An 18,048-nucleotide genomic window follows, 5' to 3' on the forward strand; every position below is an offset into this window, starting at 1 on the left:
GAAATGGCTTGCAATAGGTTAACCTTGCACATGTAAATTAGTATTTCCCTTCTACAGTTAACAAAGAGGTATTTTTTGTGCAGCAGTGTATATATGGATTGTGATTTTACAAATTCTGATTATAGAGCAGACTTCATAGAGGCAGAACTCAATGAATTTTCTAAGAAAAGGGTAGGAACCTGGAAATCCCAGAGAGATGAGAGGTGCCTTCCATAGAAAGTAATGAAGCTCTCTGGGATACCTAATTTCACATGGGAGAGAGAAGGTAACTGGAGAACCCCTAGGGCTGATAAATTTGTTTAAAATTGTATGCCCTATCTGAATCATGAAAGTTTAATTTGGACTTTACTATCCCTTTAAACTGAAATGTTTTCACTGCAATTTAACTTGCTTTTGTCTATATTTCAGTATATATTACTTTTCTGTTAGTTAAAATAAGTGTATTGTGAAATTTGAGCAAACTTCACCTGCATACAGCTAGCATGTCAAATCCGTGAGATCAGCTTGTTTAAAAAGATTACAAAATTTCACAGGACTTGTGAGAGAGCTTCAGACATACCCTGGGAACTCCCCTGTTCAGCCCAGGGAACATACAGTGCCCGCCACTAATATTGGCACCCTTTGTAAATATGCAGAGAAGGCTGTGAAAAATTGTCTTTAATGTTTAACCTTTTGTTAAACAAAATACAAAAAGATACTCTGCTCTCATGGATATCAAAACAATTGCAAACATAACATGGGTTTATCCAATCCCTTTTAGTCAGTACTAGGGTTAAAGTTTCACCCCTCAAACGGGCTTGGAGAAAATGGTCTTTAGTACACTGATACATTGCTTAGACCACATCAGAAAAATTGGCATCCGACAGTTACGGAAGATACCGGCATCTGTAGAGAATTTGTTTTTTCCCAATAAGGGGTTACCTACATATCAGTGGATTTACAAACTACCGGAGTCTAAGGAGGATTTGATTACCAGAGAATTCCCCTGTAAGTCCAACATCAGATCCAACTCTGAGCACCAGGGATTTCCCTGTGAAGGATCGACACGGAAGACACGTGACCTGGTAAACCTGCCCCCACAGCAAAGTATTCCGAGCTGGAAGAGGATGCCCAGACGGCAAAGAGGTACCATAGTGCAGGTCACGGTGAGGAAAACAGACAGACAATCTCAGTCTGCAACAATCAGTAGACTATATCCTAATTTACATATTTGAGCTGTACACGAAAAGGCCCATACTTCACAAACTCACATATTAATTATTCTTTATGCAGCACCACCTAAATAACAATGAAACTGCAGACTTTTTAATGAGATTTCAACTTTAGTTTTTAGTTTGGAAGTCCAATTTTTTAATATATACTTTTAGATATCGACTGTTTTTGTGTATACATCTTGAATATATTAAAACGATCTTTCTCCATATATTATTTTTTTAGATATCTCTGCACTTTAACACCTATTTGAATTTAAATTCTAACCAGTTTTTCCCCTTCAAATTATATAGATTTTTTTTATATCCTTCTCTATTCACTTTGTTTATGCACTTTTAAATACCCATTTGGGAATTATATATTATTAACACACTGTACCCCAACTGTATAGCGCCGGTATTTCACACTTTACCCCTAGTATTTGCACTTCCCATAGGAACTTTTGAAGAGGGGGTTCCACTAATACCGTGGCAGTGGGTATAGGGATAGCCCGAGAATCCACTTTTTTCATCCTTTTAGTCAATACTTTGTGCTACCTACATTTGCCAAGATAACAGCTCTGAGTCTTCTTATAATGCAGATGAGGTTGGAGAATACATGGCAAGGAATCTGAGACCAGTTAGAATCTCTCCAGATCCTTTGGGGGACTCTCCTCTTCAGTTCATCCTACAGGTTTTCTATGGGGTTTAAGTCACAAGGCTCAAGTGGCCATGGAAAAACCTTGATTTTGTGGTCAGTAAACCATTTGTGTGTTGATTTTGATGTATGTTGTGGATCATTGTCCTGAGGGAAGATCCAGCCATGGCCCATTTTAAGCTTTCTGGCAGAGGCAGTAAGGTGTTTATTTAATATCTGTTGATATATAAGAGAGTGCATGATGCCATGTATCCTAACAAAATGTCCTGGAAAACAGCCCCAAAACATTCAAGAGCCACCTTCATATTTACCATGGGCATGAGGTACTTTTCAATATGTCTACCTCTCTGTGTGTGCCTAACCCACCTCTGGTGTTTATTGCCAAAAAGCTCTATTTTGGTTTCACCTGACCGTAGAACCTGATCTAATTTAAAGTTCCAGTGTCTGGCAAACTGAAAACGCTTGAGTTTGTTTTTAATTGAGAGTAGAGGCTTTTTTCTTGAAACTCTTCCAAATGGTGATGTAGGTGACGTCGGATTGTAGTTTTGGAGACTTTCTGACCCGAAGACACAGCTAACTTCTGCAATTCTCCAGCTGTGATCCTTGGAGATATTTTGGCCACTTGAACCATCCACTTCCTAGTGAGTTGAGACAATATAGACACACATCCTCTTCCAGGTTGATTCATAACAACATTTCCAGTTGACTGGAATGTCTTAATCATTGCCCTGATGGTAGAAACGGTTACTTCCAATGATTTTGTCATTTTCTTATAGCCACTTCCCTTTTTGTGAAGATCAACAACCTTTTGCCACTGTGATGCTCTGAAATTAAAGATAAGAGGTGTGAACCACAACTGCATTTAAAGCTTATCATGAAGGGTAATATCCTTTTAGCTGGATAATTTATATATATTATTCCTCCCATTGATTTCTTCAAAATGTATTGTTACTCCTTTCAAACAAGAGTGGAAACTGTATGTGTAGCTGATGCAAATGGTTGAGATACAAAGTATGTTTAACAATGTGTCTCCAAGAGAAAGCTAAAGTAAATATAAGAGTATATTTATGTATATTGAGAACAAAAGAAATAAAAAAGCACTTACTGGAAAAGTGGAGAGCGGGATAACAGGCTATTCAATGCCTGAAATACAATGACCAAGCATTACAGGGGAGGATTTAACCGTCACCTCTTACCCTATTCCGAGCCTGCAATTCTGTCAGTTTGGCTCCAATCCCAAATAGCCAGAAGACGCCACGATAGGTCTCACCGTCACCGGATGCCGAAAACACCTGGCAGCTTGCCACGCTACTATTCGCAGCCAAGAGAACGTCACAAGAAGGAGGAGAAGAAAGTCCGCAATCCAATGCAGTTCCGTGGAGATAATCCTTGAAACGTGGATAGGGTAAAGCAGACAGAGGAACAAACAGCCGCCAAGGATGTATATATATAAAATATAACTTTTACTACGTATAGCAAGATAAAAAGGTAGGGGGGACAATCACAAAGAGAGAGAAGTAAGCAAAAGCCTGTTGCTTACTTCTCTCTCTTTGTGATTGTCCCCCCTGTACATGTTACCTTTTTATCTTGCTATATGTAATAAGTTATATTTTATATATATACATCCTTGGCAGCTGTTTGTTCCTCTGTATATTTATGTATATGAATAAGCAAGTTTTGGCAAGTTCAGCAATTCCTATTCGGCCTATTTAGTCTCTCTCACTATGGCTGCTTGGTTATACGTTGCAATGGATGAAAGCAGCAGTGAGATTGGATCTAAATGGTCCAGTAATACTATTAACATAATTGTTTGGGTAATAGAACTATAGGTCAGATAAGGTTACCTAGGATTATATATGCTCCTTACCGCTAGCGTTTCGGATGATCTTACAGGCTGATAGATCTGTTCTACTTTTCCAGGCAGCTGATGATTGCCGTCAGCGTTCTGTGCTGGAAGTGAAGAGCGAGCACTGGCTGAATGATGATGTCACCATACTCGTTGGGCGCCGGAGGTACACACCACACAGCCGCTGTGGAAGCATGAGCGGCTTACAGGTCATTGCCGGATAATTTAAATATGATGTTACTCACTTAGGATCCGTGATCGAGGAGCAGGATACCTTAGATATGGATTGCCCACCGTAGGTACGCTTCTGTGTTTATGCAAATGCTCTTAGGTCACCCTAAGAGAAAAAGGGGTAACCAGACGTGGCCTCCTTGCACACATGCCTTAGAGGGATGCAACTGCACCTCACTGACGAGGCCCATAGAGACTGAAACGTAAGTCTGGGGTTTGTTTGCTTTCCCTTGTTCAAAGGAGATTTGCCTGGTATTTTGGCGCTGGGCTGTCATTTGGCAGGGTCAGACTGATATGCTACAGGAGATTTTACCTTTGTGAAAAGCATAGTGTGCAGAAAGAGTTTGTACCCTGGGAGTAAGGAGGGACTAAGCAAGGAAGTATTTCCAGCTTCAGTTCTAAGCCTAGTTGAGTGCATCACTCTGTTTTTTCTGTGTTTACACTTCTGAAAGCAGTAAGGACAAAAAGAAAGGTTAACACCTAGCAGGTAAATAGTTACAGGTGGTGTTCACAGCTTGGAAAAAATACCAAGCAGTGACAACAGGAAGAGGTTGGATTTTTATGGAAAAGGGTATCTTGATAGAGTCCTCCTCTTCTTAAAGGAACAGGTTGAAAAAGGGCATGAAAGCTGAACATCACAGCTCTTTATCTTGGTCTTAACCATTGTGATGAATGACTAAGGGAATTTGGCCTATATGTTACCTAATATTTATACCCCCTGTGAAACAGGAAGTCATGGTTGGACAATTTCCTGTTCCTAGTCACCTAGGTGTAATAAAAACTGTAAAATATCAATGAGAATATACTTTGTATGAATTCATAGGGGTGCCAATAATTGTGCCACACATATTTAACAAAGTTTTTTTTTTATATAAACCTGTGTTGTGTTTGCAAATGTTTGATATCCACAAGAGCAGAGTATCTTTGTGTATACTATTTTTTTTAACAAAAGATCAAAAGGTTAAACAATAAAGACAATTTTTCACAGCCTTATTTGCTTATATTTACCAAGGGTGCCAATATTAGTGGCTAAAAATGACAGTTTTAGTTTGCAATGCAGCATATTCAAGGTGCAATGCAATTTGTATATTTAAAAAGAAATATACAAAGTATGATCCTAATTTGTTAAAGGAATAGTCGAGTCAAAATGAATTATTCAGGTAGAGCATGCAATTTTAAGCAACTTTCTAATTTACTCCTATTATCAATTTTTCTTTGTTCTATTTGTATCTTTATTTGAATTTAAGTTTAGGAGCCAACCCATTTTTGGTTCAGAACCCTGGGTAGCGCTTGCTGATTGGTGGCTACATTTAGACACCAATCAGAAAGTGCTACCCGGGTTCTGAACCAAAAAATGGTCCGGCTCCTATGCTTACATTCCTGCTTTTTCAAATAAAGATACAAAGAGAACTAATAAAAATTGATAATAGGAGTAAATTAGAAAGTTGTTTAAAATTGCATACTCTATCTGAATCATGAAAGTTTAATTTTGACTAACTATTTCTTTAAAGTAACACAGAAACTTTCAAAACATAATCAGAATTAGTAAAATCACTGCTAGAGCTAAATCTAAATGTATTAAAATATAAATAAGAAAGTGCAAAGCTTAAATGCAATAATACTGAAAGGACCCAATGTAAAGTGATGTAAAATACAAAGCTCAATGTAACAAAACTCATATCATTCAGTGCTGTTTTGGCTTGTCTCTGCTTCTTATATGGAAATGAGAGAGATCCTGGAGTGCTGTAGAGTTATGCCCTTTTTCTTTTGAATAGTCAGTGAGTTCAGCCTCTGTGAAGTCTGAACTGCAATTTCTCTCCAAGCTGGAGAACCTTTGCATATCAGGACCTTATTCTAAACTGCAAATGTGTAGTAGTAGATTTTATTTGCTCGTTTCATTTATATTTCAGCATTAGTGATTTTTTTTAAATTTCATTTTTCTAACCTATTCTTCAGTATTTTGATAATGAAATAATCCATAAGAGTTTAAAACCTCAATATTTGTATTAGTAATAGGTGTTCGAGATAATTGTAAACGTATGTTAGACGTCTTAGCGTAGGTGAATATGAAGCTATTTACATTATCTATATTTTGATACCAATCCATTGTGTGATATGATTAATACCTCGCTGTGTCGCATTGTGACTTGAGAGCTCTGCACTTTTGAATATCAATTTATAATATACAGACAGACCTAACCTATTTTAAACAATAATTGTCAGTCAGTCCTCCCATACCACAAAGTTGTTTGGTTAGAGCGCCTCTTTACCTACTTCCCGTTTCCGTGTCCTTTCCCATAAGCCTCCGCGCTAGTTCCCAGCTCTTTCCTTTCCTCCCCGAGAAGTCGCTGCTGTTACAGCCGCCATCATGGTGAGAAATCTTGGTTAATTATAATCCGCTTCCATCTTCTCTACTACGTTCTTAATAATTAGTCAGCGAGTCATGGCTTGTTTCACCGGACCGTACTGTATCATATTGTTCTTGTATTGTGAAATAGAGCGAGATAAATCATGGCTAAATAAAGACTTTACTGTACCGGTCCACGGCCTGATGTGTCACTTGGCTCACTGTTTTCTTTTTTTACGTGTCTAGTTATAAACGAGTTGTCGCCGCTCTTAAAAATAGATAACTTTGAATAAACTTGTTGCAGCTTAATTTGATTGTTTAAATAGTCATTGCTTATCACTATTAGTTGTACTAATCCCGTGTGTAATAAGAAGACGTGTTTAGTTAAACCTGCAATTGTATAAACTGATCTTTGCATGAAATAGACTATACATTATTTTACATGCTGTCTGTACCTTGACAAAATTGGTATTTTAAATACAAAATGGAACATCAGGGTTCTATTAGGGATTTCTGACACCTCATATCTTTAACTTAATTGTGACATTGTTTTGATTATACAAAGTTATAAACCACCTTACTCCTAGGGCTGTGATAGTGTTTACTATAATGGCCATCTTATTAAATGATTATAATTTGATTCATTCTAACAGTATTCTAGAAAAGGGGTAGATAAGATTTATGTTTTAGTATATTGGCCTGTTTATGTAAGATTTTAGTTTTGAACACCTTATCAAAGCAAGTAGTAAAAACTATTTGTCAGAGGTCAATGGGAAATATTAATTTCAGTCAGTGGAATATATATATATATATATATATATATATATATATATATAAAATCTTCACATGTTGGGATTGACTGAGGGCTACATTACATTGTACTTTGTACTTATACTTTTAAGTATTATAATTACATTTGTAGTTAAAATTACCTAGAAAATTAATTATATTATAATAACATACTAAAAAGTAAATCATTTTAAAACAAATAGACATGCTTAATGAGCAACGTGGAACTGCTTTTTGAAAATTAGAGGTCTTGTTTTCGGTTAAGTAATTCTTAGGGTCACATAATCTTGGGGAGCTAAATATCAGCTGTAGTTTGTACGGCTGCGATTTAGGTAATATAGGATTGTAGTATATGTGCACAATGTTATGCTGAATTTTATAGTTTAAAGAAGCTATAGTCAAAATGTATTAGTAAGATTTTGTGCTTTTCCAACTAAATAATATTAGCTGGAAGTTATAAGCGTTTAAGATGTTTTGCTAAATGATCTGTGTAAGTGAAAAAATATGTAGCAGTTTATCATGAGGTTAATTGACTAACTTGGCTTATTTTCTTTGTGTAATCAATAGCTGTTCAGACATGAAAACAGGCAATAAAACACTGAATTATTTCAGTAGAGAACAAAAAGAGAGATGTATATCAGAATGTGTTTTTGTGTCTTTTGGGGCCTTTTTAGGAAATGTGCTGTTTCTGAAGAAGGTTGCAAAATTAATATTAGATCATTCTAATTCACTAACTTTTTCTACCTGTAGGGAGTTGATATTCGTCACAACAAGGACCGCAAGGTGCGGCGAAAGGAGCCAAAAAGCCAGGATATCTACCTAAAGCTCTTGGTTAAGGTAAGTTACCTAGTACATAAAATGTTGAGTACTGTTAGAGAATTTCAGTGCTATGGAATTTGGTGGTGCTATACAAATAAATAATAATTAATATTTTGGAGATGGTAAATCTATTTTTATTTTATTAGCTCTACCGTTTCCTGGCCCGTCGTACTAACTCCAACTTCAACAAAGTGGTGCTGAGACGTCTTTTCATGAGCCGCTCTAACAGGCCTCCCCTTTCTTTGGCACGTCTGGTAAGATTACTTTTTTCTTTCCTTAAGAAATGGAGAATGACTGACTAACCTTTTGTTTTAAGTTGCACTTACTGTTCCATAGCTCCATCCTTTTACATACTACAAAACAGTGTTTTAAACATTAGTTTAACACTTGATCCTCCCAGTGCAATAGAAACTGTATTAAGTTGTTTTTAATTTGAAGTGCATGTGTTAGAATTATAATCATACACGAGAATATAACTCCATAAAAGGGCAAGAAGAAAATGTTCTAATCTGCAAGAGCATTTTATTATTGAAGTCTTGTTTGTTTAACCCCTGCAAAGAGGTTGAACACCGCTTCAGAGCAGCAATACACTATTGTGAGTTTGCTGAACACATCTTGTGAACCAATGCCAAGACTTGTAGCCACCAATCATAAGCTAGCTGCCATTACTGCTGCTTTTCAACATAGGTTACCAAAAGAGCAAAGTAAAATTGAAAATAGAAGTGAACTCAATGTCTTCAAATGATATGCTCTTTTGACCTTTTTGTCCCTTTCTGCAGAAAATTTTACAGTGCAATATTTTCTAATATGTAGTTTTCTGCTATCCAAAGCACTACTTGCATAAATGTATTTAAAAGTATACTAAACCCATTTTTTTTTCTTTAATGATCCAGCTAGAGCATGCAACTTTCTAGTTTACTCCTATCAATTTTTCTTTGTTCTCTTGCAATCTTTATTTAAAAATCAGGAATTTTAAAGCTTAGGAGCCAGCCCATTTTAGGTTCAGCACCCTGGATAGCGCTTGCTTAAAGTGAAGGTAAAGTTAGCCTTTATTAACTACAATCTACCATTTATCATTATCACCTTACTCTAGTCGCTAAGTTATTTTTGTGATTTTTCAGGTATTTTACTTAAAAAAAATCTATTTCCAATTCCCTACCGTTTGGGTCCTGACTCCTCCCAAGCCCTACTTCCTTCTTCAGCGATCCCACCCGCTTTCTCCGCCTCTAAAATGCGCGTTCACGGATCCGGAATAAAATGAGCATGCGCTACTCGCCGATCCTTATTTTCAATGCGCATGCGCTACTTGCCGATGTCAAGAGATTTGCTTGTCCGCATCCGTAATAAGCAGATGTGAGGACGCAGTAAGGCTGAGATTCCTAACTGGCAGTAGGACGCATGCGCAAAACAGGAGCGCGCATGGGTATCAAGATAAGGAAAAAATCAATGGTGCATGCACTTTACAGTAAAGGGGCGGGTGACGTAGTTTGACGGTCGCCTAACGGCCGAAAAATCAGTTGGCTAGGAAAAACATGTGATCGAAAGGGAAAAAAATTATATATTTACGGGTTGAATTTGTGCACGGGTAGAAACAGCTTTATAAAGGTGATATCTTTCTTAATACTCATTAATATAAAATCTGATGAATGAAAGTTAGTGTTTTTCCACACATAAGGCTATACTACATAGACATTGGGGGAACTTTACCATCACTTTAATGGCTACGTTTAGCCACCAATAAGCAAGCATAACCCAGGTTCTCAACCAAAAATGGTCCGGCTCTTAAAGGGACAGTAAAGTCCAAAAAAACTTTCATGATTGAAATAGGGAATGTAACTTTAAATAACTTTCCAATTTACTTTTATCACCAATTTTGCTTTGTTCTCTTTGTATTCTTAGTTGAAAGCTAATTCTAGGAGGTTCATATGCTAATTTCTTAGACATTGAAGACTGCCTCTAATCCTAAATGCATTTTGACCACTAGAGGGCATTAGTTTGTGTTTCATATTGATTACCATAGAACCAGCACTGATGGGCTAAAATGCAAGTCTGTCAAAAGAACTGAAATAAGGGGGCAGTCTGCAGAGACGTAGATACAAGGTAATCACAGAGGTAAAAAGTGTATTTCTATAACAGTGTTGATTATGCAAAACTGGGGAATGGGTAATAAAGGGATTATCTTTATTTTTAAACAACAAAGATTCTGATGTTTATTGTCCCTTTTTAAAGAGACAGTTCACCCAAAAAATGTTTTATTTTTAATTGAAAGCACATAATTATGCCAGTCTTAAAGAATAAATACCCCTTTTTTTTTTTTTAATATATAACGATTCTCAACTGGCTGATTTAATATGTGCGTTTAGCCCTAATTTGCTTTGCAGTTGTGACCCGCCCCTCAGATGATCCTTGTTAGTAATGTGAATGAAACCTTCAGTATTGTATTGTGAATTTCCAACACAGCCCACGTTATCCCTCATAGCCCTCCCGTAAAGCATATATCCTCCTGAGATGCATTCTGTGCTTCCTCGCTTTGGAATGTAGATGTTACATACAGGTCAGTGTCAAGAGTGTACAAGAAAAGCAAAGTCCTGTCGCAAAACACAAAAACATAAATCTTCATTAATTTTCTTTGTTCTCCGGAATTGCTCATTGCTTTTCACATACTCTTGACACTGACCTCTATGTAACATCTACATTCCAAAGCGAGGAAGCACAGTATGTATCTCAGGCTATATGCGTTACGTGGCGGCTATGAGGGATAACCTGTGGGCGGTGCCTTAAATCTACAATACAGTGCCAAAGGTTTCATTTACATTATTAACAGGGATCATCTGAGGGTTTGTGTTTGCTGGGGGGACGCTTGTGCTTGCTGTGCGTGTCGTTCAGTGTTCTCATTTCCATTACTTGATACTGCACTACTGCTGCTAATGAGCTCTTTAACATTGAGTGAACTGGTCCTTTAAGCTTTACATTCCTGCTTTTTAAATAAAGATAGTAAGAGAACGAAGAAAAATTGATAGGAGTAAACTAGAAAGTTGCTTAAAATTGCATGCTCTCTGAACCATGAAAGAAACATTTTTAATGTTGGCTAAAGTTTTAGCTGGGTGGTCAGCAAATATAATATACTGCCATTTTCAGTTCATGGTTAAAAGCCATTTGATCCACCTATTGCAAAGTGAATGTAAACTTTGATGAAATAGTGCCCAGTTTTTAAAAATACTATTAAACAGGGGCACTTTCATTCATCAAAGTTTACCTTCTCCTGAAACGCCGGATTGCAGATCCCCCCCCCCCCTGCAGGTTCTCTGTACTTTGTCAGCAATGACAAAACTGGCTTCCTCCACTCACGGCTTCCCCCCCGATTGTCCATCTGGCGAGGCCACGCCGTGATTGGAGGAAGCCGGTTTCGTCGTTGCTGTGTAAGTACCGCAAGAAGAAGCAGGCGGGGGGATCGCCGATACAGCGTTTCAGGAGAAGAATGTATTTGTAAAATCCGCTGCAATGTAAACTTTGAATGAAAGTGCCGCAGTTTTTTAATAGTATTTTTAAAAACCGGGCACTATTATCAAAGTTTACGTTCACTTTAATAAATTGTCAGGGCTCCTAAATATATAACTTCAGGAAAGCTATTTCAAACAACTCAGACCACACATTAGGATAGCTTAAAGGGACAGTCTAGTCCAAAATAAACTTGCATGAATCAGATAGGGCATGTAATTTTAAACAATTTCCCAATTTACTTTTATCACCAATTTTGCTTTGTTCTCTTGGTGTTCTTAGTTGAAAGCTTAACCTAGGAGGTTCATATTTCTTAGACCTTGAAGGCCACCTCTTTTCAGAATGCATTTTAACAGTTTTTCACCACTAGAGGGTGTTAGTTCATGTGTTTCATATAGATAACTTCACGTGCATGAGCAGTGTTATTTGGGAGCCAGCACTGATTGGCTAAACTGCAAGTCTGTCAAAAGAACTGAAATAAAGGGGCAGTTTGCAGAGGCTTAGATACAAGATAATCACAGAGGTTAAAAGTATATAAATATAACTGTTGGTTATGCAAAACTGGGGAATGGGTAATAAAGGGATTACAGGTAGCCCTCAGTTTATGCCGGGGTTAGGTTCCAGAAGGAATGGTTGTAAATCGAAACCGTTGTAAATTGAAACCCAGTTTATAATGTAAGTCAATGGGAAGTGAGGGAGATAGGTTCCAGGCCCCTCTCAAAATTGTCATAAGTAACACCTAATACATTATTTTTAAAGCTTTGAAATGAAGACTTTAAATGCTAAACAGCATTATAAACCTAATAAAATAATCACAACACAGAATATATAATTAAACTAAGTTAAATGAACAAAAACATTTGCTAAACATCATTATAAACTTAATAAAATAATCACACAACACAGACTTCACTTGCATTTTTCTGCAAACAGTTCTTTCTATGCATTCCAATCTGGAATGATTTATAGACAGGGAGATCTTGTTCCTTTGAAATCTGCTCGATAGCTCAGGTCTGGTTAAATTGATTAATTTCAGCTTGCTTGGCTTTGCTGCAACACAAGCGGACAGCTCCACCTACTGGCTATTTTAATAAATACACTGCTTCTCAATGCTTTTCAATAGCAGTCACATGACTGGAAAAAAAGGTTGTTATTCTGAAACGGTGTAAATTGAACCGTTGTAAAACGAGGGCCACCTGTATCTATCTTTTATAACAATAACAATTCTGGTGTAGACTGTCCCTTTACAAGCAAATATTCTTAAAGGGATAGTTAACACTTTGAGATTGAAATGTAAAATATATTGTAAATATTTGGCAAATATACTTTTTATTGTGATGTTAGAGCATGAGAAAAGGAAACAAATTTATTCAAGAAACATTTTTAAAAAAAATTAACAATTTTCTTTTTTTTTGCCTGCAGCTAATTTGCAATCGCAATTACACTGGTGCTTTTGTGTAACTGCCTAATTTAAATTGAATTGTATTTCAGAATGACCTGCGTGAGGTGCCAAGTACATGGTCATTTAGATGACTGGGGGGACAATACAAAACAGAGTTGCTGTCAAGCTATTACACTTGATAAATACATAATGACACAGGAGGATGATACCTTTTTTTAATAGTATAGTCATCTTGTGGGATACTAACTCAATTGCCTTTTTATTGCAAGCCTGTTTTTCCCATATTCTTGCTTTTTTTGTGAGCAGTTACCTTGAAGTTAAGCATAATTGTAAATAGCCTCAATTTTTTTTTGCCTTCAGATTACTAAAATGAGGTTGGCTGGACGTGAAAACAAAACTGCAGTGGTGGTTGGATGCATCACAGATGATGTTCGAATCCATGAAATCCCCAAGCTTAAGGTAAAAACCCAAATAATTTTATAGTCAACTAATGTAATACAAACTTAGATATTGTAACTTTTTTTTTTTTTTATATATAAATGTATAATAAAACTTAAGTATGTATGCAGATCTGGAAATGACAACTAGTCCAACACTAGTTAATTATTTTTTTTTTTTTAACTAGTGTTGGACTAGTTGTAATTTCCAGATCTGCATACATACTTAAGTATGTATTATACAGCCCTGTATATGTATCACTGTTCCTTTTAAATCCCTGTTGATGATCACTAAATTACAACTTTTCATATGCTGGAGTTATATGCATACTATAGGACACCAATGTCATGCTTGGTGTAAAATTATGCATTTAAATACACATACCTGCAATATTGATATGCCTTCTTATGTGAAGGGGTGTGTGTATATGTATATTCTACTTGGGACGACCCCCCCCCCCCCAAATCTTCAGACAATAATTTCAATTGTTACATTATAAAGAATATATTGTAAATACATATACTGTTGTCAGTTTCCCCTCCCTCAGATTAACTTTTATTCATTTATTACCATCTTAGGTTTGTGCCCTTAAAGTTTGCGGCGGTGCACGTAACCGTATTCTGAAGGCTGGAGGTGAAATCTTGACATTTGACCAGCTGGCCCTTGCTGCCCCTAAAGGCCAGAACACGGTTCTGCTGTCAGGTAACTAACTACTTGTACTCCAAATTTATTTTTATATTTGTAGTTACATCCGATTTGCCCGTCTTGAAACAATTTAGATTCTTTGCAATTTTAAAGCTTAGTTCAATTTATGTTGAATTTAATCTGTTGACCGTATCTGTGTCCTGTTTTCTCAGATGCGAGTTCCTGAATGAGAGTGATTAGTTAAGTCTGAAACCTTAGTGTACGTCCTGGTTAAAGGGACAAAAAAAAATTACTATTATTGTGCTTTGTACAAACTGAAACAGGGCTATACATACCCAGTAGACTTCTGCTGGTGACATGTTTCCAGAGCACACTTCCATTGTATAGTGTTAGGATCATAGATTTCAAATGCAGAAGTCTGTATGGTAAAGTTAGTTTCTTATGGCAAACTTTTTGGTAAACCTGCTCACAATACAATCTTTTGTTTGTTCAAAAAGCATGCTATGTGTTTTGTAGGTAGAATACTTCTGGTGTTTTTTTTTTTTGTTTTTTTTTTTTTTTTATTTTTTTTAAAAAAAAAAAAAAAAATTTAAATACTTGCTCCCCTCAAATTTTCTTTTTTTCTTTTTTTTTTTTTTTTAACAAGACATCAGTACAAAAAGAAAATGCTTTAGTGCACCCAGAGTTTTGTATTGTACTAATTGCTTGTATAGAACAGTTTAACCCTTGCAAAGGATTTTAAACAGTTGGGTCCAGAGCAGCAATACACAGACCTAGCTGAACTCATATGACGAGGCATATGTTTAGCCACCAATCACACGCTAGCTCTATTAGTGCATTTGAGAAAAGAAGTAAATTGAAAAGCCATTTAAAGGGATAGGTTCAAATTGAAATGTACCTGGGTGCATTTAAAGGGACACTGTACCCAAAATATTTCTTTTGTGGTTCAGATTGAGCATGAAATTTTAAGCAACTTTCTAATTTACTCCTATTTTTTTCTTCGTTCTCTTGCTATCATTATTTTAAAAAGGCATCTAAGCTTTTTTTGGTTTCAGTACTCTGGACAGCACTTTTTTATTGGTGGATTAATTTATCCACCAATCGGCAAGGACAACCCAGGTTGTTCACCAAAAATGGGCCGGCATTTAAACTTACATTCTTGCATTTCAAATAAAGATACCAAGAGAATGAAGACAATTTGATAATAGGAGTAAATTAGAAAGTTGCTTAAAATTTCATGCTCAATCTGAATCACGAAAGAAAAATTTTGGGTACAGTGTCCCTTTAAGTTTTTAAATTGAAACATTTTTGCAATATGCTTCCATTAGCAAAAATTCTTCTAGTAAATGATATTGTTTTTAAGCGGCATAAACCAGCATTCAAACACAACACTTTTCAGTTGGCAAATGCTTGTATGACGCAAATTGAGTATTCACTGATGCAATACACACCATCGCTGCTGAGCTGACATGGTGTTTGAATCCCCTGATCCTCTGTATTTTCCTCAGGATCTTTAGTGGGTGCACCAACCCGGCTGATTTTACTGACCACCGACTAACATTTTAGCCAATATTAAGCTAATATTTAAAAATACCATTTTTATTGAACAAATTGTCATTTAAATACATTTCTTAAATTATGCAATTCATTTGTGCTTTGCATATTAGAAAATATTACACTAACCCCCCCACCCTGCTACTTCATAATGCCACACGGCTGGCAACATTTTCTGTTGATAACACTGCCTCTAGTCATGTATAATGCATATTGCCGCTGAAACTAATGACTTTTACTATAAACATTTTGGCTGATGGAAGTAATTGAAATGCATCTATGCACTTTTTAATTTTGCCTTTTCCTTTTAAAAATGCATGATGTGTCTGAATCGTTAAACTTTTTTTATTGTGTATGCCTGGTGTATTTTCAAGCCATTGTTATCTATCTTTATATTGCTTATTGTAGATCTTAATTATATATATATATATATATATGTAAAAAAAAATGTTTTTAGATTTTGAAAACCTGAAGGCCATGTTGCATAAAATAGATTAGAAATTTTAGTTTGGGGTTTTAAAAAAGATTCTGCTGTAATATACTAAAAACTAAATATTGAGAAAAATGAATTGCATAGCAACTACTTATTCTTTATTTTCTGTATTATAAATCTGTTTGAAACACTTTCTATAATAGTATATAAATAAAAATAGTCCATATTGTTGTATTTACACACTCTAATTTATTCTATCAGGACCTCGCAAAGGCCGTGAAGTGTACAGACACTTTGGCAAAGCACCTGGTACACCACACAGTCACACCAAGTAAGTTTGCTAATCATGCAGAATTTTGGATTCTTTGTAAACCTGAATGTCAATACAAAAGTGTTAAAAACATTCTGACCCCTAAAACAAATCCGTTTGGATCAGGAATGACACTTAAAGGGACAGTAAACATACACATTAAAATGTTTACCTGCAGTGAAAAATGTGGGTTTCCAATTCTGACAAATGCAAGGACACATGAGGCTTCAAATACGGTCACATTTGTCCTGAGCAGATTATTAGATGAGGAATTGCAAAACAATTCATTTGCTAACATAATGAATATCCCTAGTGTTCCAATAACCTAATGAGACAAGAGGTTGGTGGAGTTTGGCTATTTAAAATGTTTGCGGCAAACAAGGTGTCAGTGCAATATTTTTAAATTCACACTGCTCATTTTATTGCTAGACTGTAGACAAGGTGTGTACTGTCCCTGTAATAAGATTCACTATAAATTTAAAAGCCTGCAGTGTCAAAAATGGTCGGTACTATTCTTGTCACATTCACTATTGTACTTCCTATAACTGTTATGGGCCAATAGCTGTGTGTCAGCCAGTCAAAATGTAGCTTATGTGGCGTTAAAGGGACACTGGACCCAAACTTTTTCTTTTGTGATTCAGATAGCGCATGCAATTTTAAGCAACTTTCTAATTTACTCCTATTAATTTTTTTTCTTCGTTTTCTTGCTATTTTTATTTGAAAAAGGCATCTAAGCTATTTGTTTGGTTCAGAACCCTGGACAGAACTTGTTCATTGGTGGATTAATTTATCCACCTATCAGCAAGAACAAGCCAGGTTGTTCACCAAAAATGGGCCGGCATCTAAACTTACATTCTTGCATTTCAAATAAAGATAGCAAGAGAATGAAGAAAATTTGATAATAGGAGTAAATTAGAAAGTTGCTTAAAATTGCATGTTCTATCTGAAACACGAAAAAGGCTGCGTAACCAACTAAGCCATAAATCTAGTTTAGTAAAATTTAGCTTATTGTGGAATAAGTTTACTTAGAAGCATTGGGACCTAGGTCTTTAACAGATTTCCTTGGAACCCCAGACGTCTTGAAACTACATTTCCCATGATACTTAGACACACTGCAGTTTAGTTGAGCATCATGGGAAATGTATTTCCCAAACATCTGGGGTGCCAAGGTAGGTAAGCCATCACTACCTTAGCATATAGTATTTAGTGCAGCTAGGGATTTTGTATTGAGGGTATATGCTAGTGAGTTTCAGGGCCATAGATGTCTAAGTGCAAATAGATAAAAATATTTGTACTGTGATTTGGAGACTAAAAATAAAATTTAAGATATTTAAACTGCATTATTTTGTTTATATATTTCACTAGGTGAAGCCTGTTTTAAGGGGCATACAAGGCAATATAGTGCTAAAGCTGTGTTTTTAAATACTTAGCAATAAAAAGTGCATTAACAAAGACTGCTATAGCCTTTTTACCTGTGATCAGCAGCTTGTATTAATACCCACTGCCATACTCGAGCCTTGTTCAGAATGTTACAGGTTCTAATTAATGCTGATGTAGTCAAAAAGATTGTTGCAGAAAATATTAAAAAAAAAATGTATAGCCCCATTTATTAGTAGATGGTGTAAACTTGAGTGGCTTGGTAAGAAAATACCTCATTATCCTAATGTGTACTTTATTTTTTTCATTTTAGGCCTTACGTCCGCTCAAAGGGTAGAAAATTTGAGCGTGCCAGAGGACGCAGAGCCAGCAGAGGATACAAGAACTAAAATCTATCTAAGCTTTGTACACAATAAACAGTTGCAGCAACTGCCAATATGTCTTAACATTTTAATTATGCGTTTAACTAATTCAGTGTCCTGTGCACTTATGTTTAAATTGAGCATACAAA

At 36.0% G+C, this 18,048-nt stretch overlaps 1 protein-coding gene across 1 annotated transcript; it reads left to right on the top strand.

Moving 5' to 3' along the window:
- The first annotated feature begins 6,194 nt into the window (after positions 1-6,194).
- RPL18 (ribosomal protein L18) lies at positions 6,195-17,973 on the top strand. Its single transcript, XM_053690652.1, has 7 exons — positions 6,195-6,296; positions 7,812-7,898; positions 8,027-8,134; positions 13,141-13,239; positions 13,797-13,920; positions 16,112-16,181; positions 17,851-17,973. The coding sequence occupies exons 1-7, from the start codon at positions 6,294-6,296 to the stop codon at positions 17,924-17,926; spliced, it is 567 nt and encodes a 188-aa protein (XP_053546627.1). The 5' UTR covers positions 6,195-6,293; the 3' UTR covers positions 17,927-17,973.
- Positions 17,974-18,048: the final 75 nt, after the last annotated feature.

The sequence above is a fragment of the Bombina bombina genome, chromosome 8 (genome assembly GCF_027579735.1).
Source record: "Bombina bombina isolate aBomBom1 chromosome 8, aBomBom1.pri, whole genome shotgun sequence".
Taxonomy (NCBI): domain Eukaryota; kingdom Metazoa; phylum Chordata; class Amphibia; order Anura; family Bombinatoridae; genus Bombina; species Bombina bombina.

Bases quoted from the DNA above. Each gene is read 5' to 3' on its own strand.
- RPL18 (XM_053690652.1), top strand. The intron at 8,135-13,140 runs GTAAGATTACTT...TTTTGCCTTCAG, and splicing joins CCCTTTCTTTGGCACGTCTG to ATTACTAAAATGAGGTTGGC. The intron at 13,240-13,796 runs GTAAAAACCCAA...TTACCATCTTAG, and splicing joins ATGAAATCCCCAAGCTTAAG to GTTTGTGCCCTTAAAGTTTG.